The 11,852-nt window shown below is 65.7% G+C and overlaps 1 protein-coding gene across 1 annotated transcript; it reads right to left on the bottom strand.

The window, feature by feature from the left end:
* Positions 1-616: 616 nt before the first annotated feature.
* Positions 617-7,732, bottom strand: MISP (mitotic spindle positioning). Its single transcript, XM_075175344.1, has 5 exons — positions 7,603-7,732; positions 3,167-5,327; positions 2,068-2,279; positions 1,611-1,649; positions 617-1,316 (listed from the first exon to the last, which is right to left on the bottom strand). Exons 2-5 carry the CDS (start codon positions 5,211-5,213, stop codon positions 1,230-1,232), a joined length of 2,385 nt encoding a protein of 794 aa, XP_075031445.1. The 5' UTR covers positions 5,214-5,327; positions 7,603-7,732; the 3' UTR covers positions 617-1,229.
* Positions 7,733-11,852: the final 4,120 nt, after the last annotated feature.

Below are 11,852 nucleotides of genomic sequence, written 5' to 3'. Positions count from 1 at the left end.
TGGAGCCAGCCCTGTGCGGGGGGGCTCGCCACGGGAGCCTCCCCGGGCCACCATTAGCAGAGCGGGACCAGCTATTCTGTGCTTTGCAGGAGAAGGGAACGCCCAGAGGCTTCTGCAAAACCCATTTCTTTTCCTCTTTCTGCACGGAGCCAGTTCAGAGAGCGGAGGGAAGCAGCAGCAGGGAACGCGCCCTGCCCCGCCGTCCCTGCCAGCACCTCTGCTCCGGGCTGGGCTCGGCGGCCCCCCCCGGGCACGGCGTGGGGCGCCGGCTCGGCCGGGCGCCATCAGCCGCGGGGCTGCCCGGCCCCACGCTCGCCCGTGGGTGCTCGGGGCTGCGCTGCCTGCGCGCTCGCCGGGAGCCATCTAGCGACAGCGGGGGTGCGGGCAGCCGGGGGCGGGGGGGGGTCCTCTCCCCTTGCTGGCAGCGGGCAGGATCCCGGCCTTTCCCCCAGCACGGCAGCCGCAGGGAGCCCCCACGGGAGCCGCGTCTCCACGGGGCTGCGCCCGGGAGAAGGCTCCGGTCCCGGTCCCAGCCCCGGCCCCCAGCCACTGGCGATCCCTCAAAATGCCGCCTGCAAAACCAACGGAGCAGGCAGACAAAACAGGCTGGGAAGAATGAGGGAGAGCAATGACTTTTTAATAAATTAGCAAAATAAACAGCGTTTTTATATATATATGTGTATGTATGTATGTATATTCTATTGCTGCATCTCAGCAGATGACATGAGTTAAGCAGAAACGTTGATTTCCCAGTTGGATGCCGATACCGATCCGAAGGCGTGCCTCAGCCTAGGTACCCTCCTAGGTGATGTCTGATGCTGTGGTACTTAAAACCAACCTAAAACCACTTAGAAATAAAATAGCTTTTATGTAAGCCAGAGACACAGCTTCCAAGGAGAAAGAAGTTAAATTACCGTATGATTTCATCTAGCTGTCTCCTTGCAGAAGTGATTAAAAGAAAGTGATCCAATTTTTTCCCCTCTTAAGAAAAAAAAGTATTACCTCACCTCCAAGGGAAGGGGGAACGAATGAGCGCATCTAATGCATTGGAAGGATCATCTGTGGTATTAAAAACGGATGCGATTTGCAGTGTACAAGTCTCTGATTCTCGTGAATAACCAGGAGCTGAACTGATCGGGTATTTCGGTCGTGCATCAGTTGATCCCAAACAGGGCAAGTACACGGCGAAGTCCGGTGGCCCCGGGCCCTCCCCGGCCCCGAGGGCTCCCTCAGTCGTCGTCCCTGGCGTACTGCCCTGCCTCCCAGCGCTGGGCCATGACGCTCTTGTGACGAATCACTCTGGTGCTCTCCACAACCTAAAGGAACCAGAAGGCACAGCATCTTTGTATAAAGAAGATATTTTTATAAACAATCTTTTTTGCACGACCGGCCCTCCCACCCAGAAGCCCCCCCCCCCCCCCTTCGGGTTAAATACACCTGACAGCCGCCACGACACGTTCTGCCCAATGCGATGCCCACCCGAGCGGTGCCCGTGGCCCTGCGGGAGCCGAGACCCCCCTCCACCCCGTCAGCCTCCAGGAGCGGGGAGCGAGGGGAGCGAGGATTCAGGGCAGCGCAAGCAGAGCCCTCCATTACGTAAAGGACTTTACCTCCGTGTTGATCTTGTCAACGGGTTCAATGCCCGCGTACTGTCAAAAGGGGGGAAAAAAAGGGTTCAGATAACAGCAACCTCACAGGGAAACGTCCAGATACGGGGCACGGGGGGTCGGGCTGCGGGGCAGGGGAGAAGCGAGGTGAGACAGCGTGTGCCGTCGTGCCGTCGTGCCCTCCCCGGAGCGGGGGGACAGTTCAGGCCAGGACCACCCCCTCCCCAGGAGGAAGCTGCTGTCCCACCCAGCGCTGGCACCCCTGAGCTGTGGGGCACTGCCCTGGGGGCTCAGCACGGCCCCTTGCCGGTGCCACCACCGCCGGGTCTCCCACTGAGTTGAGCAGCTGGACCTCCAGCTCCAGGTGGGAGCCGGGCACGGCTACCTTCAGCCCTGGAGCCAGCAGCCTTCTCCTGGGCTCCAGCCCCCCAACCGCGTGCTGCAGGGCAGGCGCATTCACCTTTCCGTCCTCCTTCACCCTCCTCCTCCGCTCCTCGAAGGGGCTGGAACGAGCCGAGTCAGTGGCGAGGGTCTCTGTGCTGCCCTGGGAGGGACCGGCCACTCTCAGCGGGGTGAAGGACGACATCAGCCCCAGGACCCCCGCCTGGTGCGAGGCAGGAGTGGAGACGGGAGACCCGGGCACCGAGAAGCTGCCGCTGACACCTGAGGCAGCTTCAAGAGAAAGAGTTGTCAGGGGGTGAGGGACACCAGGACCGCTCCCGGGGACGGGGGTACCCGCAGGAGAGCACGGCTCCTGCCCCAGACCAGCCTCCTCGGCAGGTCCAGCGGGTTTGGTCACGGCTGGGACCCCGTGTCTGGGTGCCAGCCGGGGATTGTCGGGAGTAAGGGAGGGGAAACACATGAGTGGGCACTTCTGGGCCCTTCCAGCAGCATTTTCTGTGATAGTATGACACAAGGTCATCAATATCTGAGCAGCTCTAGAACCAAAAGCCGCGCCGCTCTTGCGGAGCCCATCCCTCATCATCACCAGCAGTTCCCTACATCTGCTCCCCCCGGCAGGCTGGGCTGGTCCAGCTGGCTCCAGCACTTCTGCTTGCTGACCACAAAATCCCTGCCCGAGGAGAATTATTTCTCCTGGGACAACTTGCTACCAACACATAGGGGTCCTTATGGGCACCTCAGCAAATCCTTGCGGGGAGGAACTTGGACCCCTCACCCGCAGCCAGACTCTCCCAGGCCGAGACTTGATGCTTTCCACCCATAACTGTCCCCCTTGGTCCCTGCCACGGCCACTCTTGCTCTCAGAGATCCCAAGTCACCTCTGGCTGCTGCCCGCAAGAGGCATCTCGTGCCGACTGCGGACACCATAAGGGTTTGCTGCCTTATGGCTTCCCGTGCCTGGGAGAGGCATCTGCCACCTGCACACGAAGGTCCCTGGGGACCTGGCACCTCATGGTGCCACTCCTGCCCCCTCTGATGGCTCCTGCTGAGACTCGGAGCCACAAGGAACGGGAGGGCAGGAGCGATGCCCACAGTAGCTCTGCCCCAGGGTTTGCCCCCTGCCCTGTCCCATCCCGCTGTTCCTCTCCTCCCCTTACCGGAGCTGTGCCGTGAGTGGGAGCCCTCCCGGGAAAAGCCGTCGCTGCCGACCGGGGAGTAGCCGTCTATCAGCTGCCGCCGCCGCTGCTCCTGCAGCTCCTCTTCCCTCTGCAAGTCGCTCTGGATCTCCTTCTCGATCAGCGCCGACGTCTGGGGCTTCCAGGTCCTCAGCTTGTACTGCTCCTCCCGGCCGTCCTCCCTCCTGAGTGGGTTCTGCGTCCCCATGTCATCCACGAAGGAGACCCTGGGCTTCCAGAAGGAGAAGGAGAAGTACTCTCTGGGCAGGACAGCCGTGCCGGCGGGGCTCGGGGTGGAGCCGGGAAGCCTTCCTCCCCAGGAATCCTCACTCCCCCATTTGCTGGCGCTGGCGGAAACGCGCTCGGACACCAGGGGCTGGTCCTGGCTCTTCTCACCGGCAGCGAAGCGCAGCTGGGACGCCTGGAAGGGCGTGATGCTCACTGTGTGGCTGGGAAGGCTTCTCCCACCCCTGGTGTCTTCTGCGGGGCAGGGGCCGTGGCTCGCGGGCTGCACCACCACAAACTCCTTAACCCAGCTCCTCCGCTCGTCCGCCTTCCTCGTGGGGGTGGGCTTCTGCGGGGGGGCTTCCTCCTGCTCGAACACCCTCCTGCGCTCGTCCAGCTCCTGCTGCGTCCCCCTGTCGTACATCCCCAGCAGCCTCCCTTGCTTCTTCAGATCTTCCTCGCGCTTGGTTTCCTGCTCGATTTCCCTCTGGACGTAAAGGGAAGCGCGGCCTTTGTCCTTCCCTTTCCTGCCTGGGGCTGGAGAGACGTGCATGGAGAGGAGAGGCTTGGTCTGGATCTCCACCAACTCGCTGCTGGAGGTCAGCCGCTGGATCCCCCTCTCCTTCCAGAGGTTCTCCTCCCTCTCCATCGCCATGCGGATCTCCCGCTCGATGGGCGTCTCGTTGCTGATCTTCGTCTCCTTGTCCAGGCCATTGCTGCTGGCCCTCAGATCCACAAGGCCATTGAAGGTCTCGTTGGATGCGCTTCCGTCGCTAGCGTAGCCTGCATTGGCTTCGTTATACATCTCACCCAGGCCGGAGTCCAGGTCCTCTCTGGAAGATGCTTTAGTCAAGCTGGACATTTTCCCCGTGGGATACGACCTTTCCGTATCAGCCCTTCTGGGGGCATAAACCTTCTCCTTCACAGGTGTCTTGTGGGACACGCTATGAACCTGATAAAGGGTCTTGTCCGTCCTGCTCTGGCTGGATGCACCAGCATTACCGTAACCTCTCGCAGCCTTCGTGGCCATCTCAGGACTATGCCACTCCTGCCTAGAGACTTTTCTCATCGACTCTGGCTTTGGAGACATGGCCTGTTGCCCTGGGCTGAAAAAAGAGCCTGGGTTGGTCTTCTCCAGCATCAGGAACTGCTGCCGAGCAGCGGAGAAGTTGATCTGCTCCGTGTCGATATTTTCAGGGTCAACAGGCGTCGCTGCCCTCCCTGAAGAAGGCTTCTCAAAGCACGTGGCGAAGCTGGTGGTGAAGCTGCCCGTGTGCCTGCCTTCACCCTGGCTGCCCGTGCCGGCGTTTATGGAGCTCAGCTCATCCATGGAGCTCCACCTTTCAGCCGTGGTAGAGCTCTTCCTCATCACCTGGCTCCGGATGACCTCCCTCCTCTCGTCCTCAAGCTCCCTGGCTTTCTCAGGTGAGATGTTCGGTGGAGGGACCCTGTACTGTTCCTGCTCGTCCTCATCGTAAAGCTTTGAGGGTTTCCTCTCGCCTCTGTAAGCCCTGAGGTCGTACAGGCTTCCCGACCTCACCACCTCCAGCTTGGACTCCCTGTCCGGGGACGGGGTCCAGACATCTCTACCACCATCCAGGAAATATGAGGATGACTTTGACCTCATTTTCCAGCCATAGCCGTTTTCCACCCTCTGGCTGCTGTGTTGAGCGGAGCCAAACACGTCGTCATCGCTGTCGGCCCTCTGCTCTGCCAACGAGCCGGCTTGGTGAGCATCGTTACAGTCCTGCTTGTGCGAGGTCTGCGGGAGCTGGAAGACCAGGTGCCTGGTGACTCTGTCCATCTCCTGGGAAGAGTCAGCACTCAACCTTGCCCTGGAGCGGGGACGCTGCTCAGCTTCGAGGTCGCCCTCGGGCTCCTGGCTGACCTGGGGACGAGGGGCAGGACCTGGCTGGCCCTGCAAGCAGGAGGGAGAGCGGCCGGTAAGAGCAGCAGCAGGAGCAGAGGTCGGGGGCGTGCAGCTCCCTCTCCCAGCCTGGTACTGCTGTCCTCACCCGGCGGTGACCGAGAGATGCCCAGGGGACAGACGCCGCTAACGCCAACCAACCGTGTCCCAGCACTCATTCGCTCTACCCAGAAACGCCGGGTCTTGGATGGAAGCAGCCAGAGCACGAAGCACCGTTCCAAGCCGACGTCCCCCTCCCGCCTCTGTCCCCCAGCCTGGCCGCGTCCCCAGCCGAGCCGCAGCCGCGAGCAAAGCCAAACCTGCCGCAGGCGTCGCCGCACCACCAAGAGGGCAGCGGTGCTGCGAGACCGCGGGGCTTTGGGTGACGCCACGACCGGCTCGGCCAGCGGCCACCACCGCCCGGGCAGCTCCAGCACGGCCGCCCTCCTGCCTTACCGCGCACACCGGGCGGGGAGGGACCGGCAGCCATGGGTGGCACCGGGAGCAGCAGCTCACGGCAGGGAGAGGCATCGGCGGTGCCGGGTCCACCTCTGCCTGGAATTTCTCCTTGCGCGTTTGCAGGAAGGAAGCTCCAGATAACCGAGCTATTGAAACAGCGGGGATCATAAAAATGGTTTCGTGGCTCATAAAAAGGAGGGGACTTTAACCCCCGTATCGCGTAAAGCGGGAGTAAACTGCCCCGACCTTGGTGTCGATCCTCCTGCGCTAACTGGGCCGGCGCTGGAGGAGACAGCGGGCGCCGGGGGAGGGAGGGGCGGCGCAGGTGGGTCCCCGCGAGACAGCAGCTCTCACCGTGTTGCAAACGCCATCCCCAGCCCGGCCCCTGTGCCAGCGAGACACCCGTACGCCCCGGGCGAGCCAGGCGTGCCGCGGGCGAGCGGCACCTCCTCTCCCTCTGTTTGCCGAGGCGTAGCCGCAGCCCTGCCATCCCTGCTCCCGGCTGGGCTCGTGGGAGCCTTGAGCGGGTCAGGGGTGCGTCAGCGCCGGGCACCGCTCCCCGGGTGCTCGCAGCCTCCCGTCAGCCCACGGGGAGCAAGGCTACGGTGATGACAGGGGCACCCAGAGCCTGGGTGCTGCGGTACCGGTGAGCACGGCTCGGGGTGAGGCTCCCCTGGATGGAAGCAGGCGGCTGCGGGTCCCTGTGTCCGGAGCAGCCCGGCTCGTCCCCAGGATGGATGCGCTGCGCCCTGGACGTGCCTCCTTCCCCGCAGCAGCGCTGGTGCCCGAGCTGCCCCTGCTCACCTCCCAGCCCGTCCTTCCTCCACGGGGCAACCAGGGCCAGCCCTGCAGCTGAGCGGCCATTTAAGCCTTTCCTGGGGTAGAAGCACCTGGGGCTCGTCAGGGGCAGCTGGGGCATCCCGGGCCGGCCCCAGGGCGATGCCCTGGCATCGTGGTGCTGCTGCCCAGCTCCGTGCCCAGCCCCGGCGGTTCCTGCAGCAGGAACGGGGCTGGGATCTGCGGGGAGCTGCCGTTCCCGTTGCCCTGTGCCCAGCTGAATTCCCGTAACCTCTTCACGTTCCTGCCTGTAATTCACTATCGCTCTTTTATAGCCCTGATGACCTGAAACAGTGAAAACTATCTGCCCACCTCTTGCCATGTTTGGAGGGTCAGAGGTCCCTGCTGGGACCAGACTCCTCACTGGGGAGCACTGGTGGTCGGTGCAGGAGGGGAGCGGGGCCAAGGAACCAGCAGGGCTGTTATCGGGGCTCCCGGCCGGCACCACGCCGAGCGGCACAGCCCCTCCCAAAGCAGCACCCAAAACCGTCCAACTGCCTCGGCTTGGCCCCAGCTGCCCGGCACTGCAGGAACGTGGGGGCATGGGGGTCCCGGGCTCATCCCCCCTGTGCCAGGCTGCCCCCAGCCCAGCCGAGCGCCACGGGGAGACGCTGGGCAGAGCAGGCGGCATTGCAGCACCCACCAGCCTGGCCTGGCCCCCCCCATAAAGAGACACCTAGGGAGTTCTCCAGGGTCCCCCCCACCCTGGGGGTCCTGCAGTGGGCTGCAGACTTGCAACGTGCCCACCCCCCCCGTGCAAATGGCCGCGTGTGCTCCCAGACCTGCCGACGTGAGAGGCATGCATGACCGTGCCGGCGTGCCGCCGGCAGCCCCTCCGCCTGCCCACCGCAGATAGAGCCGGCGTGCGCACGCACCCCCTCGCTGCAGCCGGCCCCCGTGCAGGGACCGGGCCCTCCAAGGCTGGGGGGCAACAGTAGCTCTGAGCACCCTGGCGCTGCCCTCGCCCCCACCCCAAATGTCCTGCACTTACTGTCCGGGGGAGCCGTCGGGGCGGGGGTCCCCATGCCCCAGGGAGGCCGTGTGGGGCACCCAGCTGAGCCGTGTCCGCCAGGGAGTGGCTGGGGCGGGCGGCGATGGGGCGCGGGGGCCGGCGGGGCCAGCGCGGCTGCGGGGCCCTGATAAGCTCAGCCGGAGCCCGGGGGGAATTCCAAGAACCGCGCTGGGCTCAGCGCTGGCCGCGGTTCAATGACCCGTTCCCGACCCCCCCCACGCCACCGTCACCCCTGCTGCAGCTGGCTCCCACGCCCGGAGGGCTGACCTTGGCCCCCAGCCTGCGGCACGCGCCGACACGCCGACGTGCTGCTGCACCAATGGGCCAATGTCCTAATACACCGATGTGCTGATGCACCAATACACCAAAGCACCAACATGCCAGTGCGTCCATGCACCAATGCACCAAAGCACCGATGCACCAACATGCCAGTGCATCGATGCACCAAAGCACCAAAGCACGAATGCACCAACATGCCAGTGCATCGATGCACCAATGCACCAAAGCACGAATGCACCAACATGCCAGTGCATCGATGCACCAATGCACCAAAGCACGAATGCACCAATGCACCAATATGCCAGTGCATCGATGCACCAATGCACCAAAGCACCAAAGCACCAATGCACCAATATGCCAATGCATCGATGCACCAATGCAGCGGCGCAGCACCTTTCTGCAGGCACACGCTGCCTCTCCATGGACACGACTACAGCACTGAGGAGGTCTGAAACTCCAAAGAGAGCCGGGGTGTCCGGCTCTTCCCCCACCCTGCTCCCCAGGGCAGCCGGTCCCCCACTCGCTTCTCCCCACGGAGGAGCCCGAACACGCACCCCCTCGCTGCAGCCCTGGGGAGAGCTTGAGCTGCTGCGGGGGGACAGGCAGCGCCGGGGCAGGGAGGCAGCCCGGGGGTGCACAGCCGCTCTGCCACCAGCACCCTTCAGCCCCGGGAGGCCACCCGGGCAGCCCAGGGCAGGGCAGGGCCCCCAGCCCCTCGGCGCGGGGGACGCGGTGGTGCCTGCTGGGGAGCGTGCGGAGGAGCCTGAGTGAAGAGGCCGGGAGCCTGCACTCTCCTGTTTACACCGCGGGGCCTCTCCCGGCCCGGCCGCCTGATAACCCCGTGTTTGCGCAGGCGGGGCTGGGGCGGGTGCCCTCGGTGCCGTGGCAGCCCTGGTTCTGCTGGCCCTGCCACCCCGGCGGCCATGGGCACCCGCCCGGCGCTGCCCTCCCCGGCCCCCGCTCCCCGCCAGCGCCTGGCAGCGGGGCAGCTCCCTCCTTCCCTGGGGACAAAAGCAGCCCCTTCCCAGCGCGGAGAAGACCCTGCGCCTGGTCGGGAAACCTCGGGCACCCTGTACCCACCGGGACCGCGGCACGGCGGCCGGGATGCCCTCGGTTCCTGCGGCTGCTGGACCCCAGCAGAGCGGGCGGCATCAGCACCCAGCACCCGGAGCCAGCCTCCCACCCTGCTGTGCCAGGATGCTCAGCCCTTCGCTGCGCCTGCATCTGGGGCAGGAGATCCCTGTCCTCGTCCTCTCTGCCCCGCCATGACAGCTCTGCTCCCCACCGGCGCCCGCTCCTGCCGGAAAGCCCCTCCCGGCTCCGCCGCTGCCTGCGACGGCCCGAGCAGGGCGATGGGGTCAGACCCCGCTCGCCCCGGCTGCAGGGTGCCCGGGAGGTCCCACTTACCCCCTGCCCGGCCCCTTGGTGCCCCCAGCCCCGCTCTCTGGGCTGTTGGCTCTGGCACTGGCTGGCCCGGGGACGGTGGCTTCGGTGCGGCTGCCAGGTGGCTCTGAGTTTCCGGGCGGGAGAGCGGAGCCTGTTTTACCGCGGGGTTGAGACAAAGTCCACAGGCGATGGCCGGGGAGCCGGGGAGCGCACCACGCCTGCGGCAGGGTGGGTGTGTGGCTCGCTGGGCTGGCACCGGGCAGAGTTGCGGATCCACCACCCCAGGAATGAGCCCTGGCATCCCAGCCGCAGGCGGAAGCGGGACCCACACCAGCCCGGGGGTGGGCAGAGAGCCACAGCCACGTGGTGACGGACCCTGGGGGGCCCTGATCCCAGCGCTGCCCCTTGGGACAAGCCCCTTCACGTGGGCACGCCTGCCAGCATCACGCATCCCTTTCCTCCCAGCATCCCGGTTCCTACCCGTCTCTTCCTACCCGCTTCTCTGGCGTGCGGGCACCGGCGGGTGAGCGTGGGCAGCGTGGGGAGGCGGTGGGGATCCCCCATGTGCTGCCTGCCATGCTGCGGGGCTGGCATCGGCTTTGCTGGGGCTTGCATGTGATGGGTGGGTGATGGCACCGAGGCCTGAGCACCCGGCACAACCCTGCTGGGATGAAGGGGCACTGCCAGGGCAGCACGGGAAAGCTGCTGAGCAGAGGAAGGGCTCTGTCACCTCTAGCGACAGCACAAATGCCCCTGCACGTGGCTTTTGCACCCGTGAAACAGCCGGAGGGGTGAGGCTGTGGGAAGCCTCTGGGCAGGGACGAGAGGAGACACAGCCCAGGCAGTGAAGGGGCAGCAGGGCCCATCCCCATCATCCCCATCCCCGGCATCCCCATCCCCAGCATCCCCATCCCCAGCATCCTCATCCCCGGCATCCCCATCCCCAACATCCCCATCCCCATCATTTCCATTCCCATCATCCCCATCCCCAGCATCTTCATCCCCAGCATCCCCATCCCCAGCATCCTCATCCCCGGCATCCCATCCCTGGCATCCTCATTCCCATCATCCCCATCCCCGGCATCCCCATCCCCATCATCCTCATCCCCATCATCCCCATCCCTGGCATCCCCATCCCCAGCATCCCCAACCCCATCATCCTCATCCCCAGCATCCCCATTACCGTCATCTTCATCCCCAGCATCTCCACCCCCGGCATCCCCATCCCCAGCATCCCCAGCCCCATCCCAGCCCCTTCCCACCCGTCCATGGCCAGTGCCCACGCCGGGGTGCCGAGCACGGGTGCCGAGCGCGGGTGCCAAGCGCTGGGGTGCCGTCCCCGGTGCCCACGCGGCGGGCGGAGGTGCCAGGCTGGTTGTTCACACAGTTTATTTGCTCGGTTTGGGTGTTTTACAAACAACGGGGAGGGCCGGGGAGGGGGAAAACTTCAAACGGCTTCGGCACAAGTGAAAAGCACGGGAGCGCGGGAAGTGCACTTCAGCGGAGCCAGGCGGGGGGCGGCGGGGGCTGGCCGGGACGGGGCTGGGGTGCGCGGCCGGGCTCCTCCGCCTGCTGCTGCTCAGCCCCCGCCAGCCCCGGCCCCGTGCGGGGGCCTGGTCCCGCTCCTTGCCACCGCGGGGGCCGGATGGGGGCCGGGGGCTGGCGCTGGGTCCGAAGCCAACCGAGGGGCAGGGGGTGCTGAGGGTGGGAGGGGGGGTCCCGGCTTGGGGTCAGGGGGGGGATTGCGGGACCCGGGGTGGGATGGGGGTGAGTGGTGCTGGCCCCCAGCGAGGGGGTGGCGGGAGGTGACGTGCATCCCCGCTGGGGACCTAGCCCTAACCCAGCCCCCCAAGATCGATGGGGCAGGTGCCCCGGGGCACCCAGCCCCAGCACCCCGCTCTGCGGCACCGCAGCGATGCCCGTCTGTGGGAGAGGCGGGAGAAGCTCCCCCTTCCCCCCCTGGGGGTGCCAGCCCCGACCCCCTTCCCCAGCTCTGCCTCTCCCAGAGGCTTTCGGTGCCCGGCCAGGGCAGGGGACCGGGCTCCCCATGGGCCCGGCAGCACCGTGAGCCCCCCGCAGCCCCCAACAGCCCCCGACCTAGGTCCCTGCCCCCCTCCCCTATCCCTGCAGACTCCATTGAGGGAAAACTGCTGCCAGGGTGGTAACTGGGGGGCAACTGGGATGTCATGGGGGGGGTGTCACTGCTCACACGAGGGGGCTCAGGGGGAGGAAAGGCCTTGGGGGGCTGAACCCCATCCCTGGCTGCTCTGCCACCCGCGTCCCGGTGGGCTGGGCAGCGTGAGGGCTGCTCCGCACGTTTCGCTGGGGGCTCGGGGAGTCCCTGGCGACTCGTTTGGTCACAGGGACCCACTCGCACTTGGACCAGGACCCCTGTGCTGGCAGCTGGGCTGCGCTCCCGGCCGGCTGCACCCTGCCCCAAAGCTCCTGTGCCTCCGGGGTGCGGGGACTGGGTGCTGCCAGCCTGGCCGCACGGCCGCAGCCGGCTCAGGGGCAGCTGACGTGGGGCACCAGGCGCCAAAAGCAACCCCAAGCCTGGAGTTTTT

Source organism: Calonectris borealis, chromosome 28 (genome assembly GCF_964195595.1).
Source record: "Calonectris borealis chromosome 28, bCalBor7.hap1.2, whole genome shotgun sequence".
Lineage (NCBI taxonomy): Eukaryota > Metazoa > Chordata > Aves > Procellariiformes > Procellariidae > Calonectris > Calonectris borealis.
Note: the sequence above shows the minus strand (reverse complement) of the source record. Positions and strands in the feature narration are given on the sequence as shown.

Excerpts from the sequence above, each read along its gene's own strand:
- MISP (XM_075175344.1), bottom strand. The coding sequence starts at position 5,213 with ATGGACAGAGTCACCAGGCACCTGGTCTTCCAGCTCCCGCAGACCTCG. Across the intron at positions 2,280-3,166 it reads CCACTCACGGCACAGCTCCG|CTGCCTCAGGTGTCAGCGGC; the intron begins GTAAGGGGAGGA and ends TTTCTCTTGAAG. Across the intron at positions 1,650-2,067 it reads GGGTGAAGGAGGACGGAAAG|TACGCGGGCATTGAACCCGT; the intron begins GTGAATGCGCCT and ends CCCTTTTGACAG.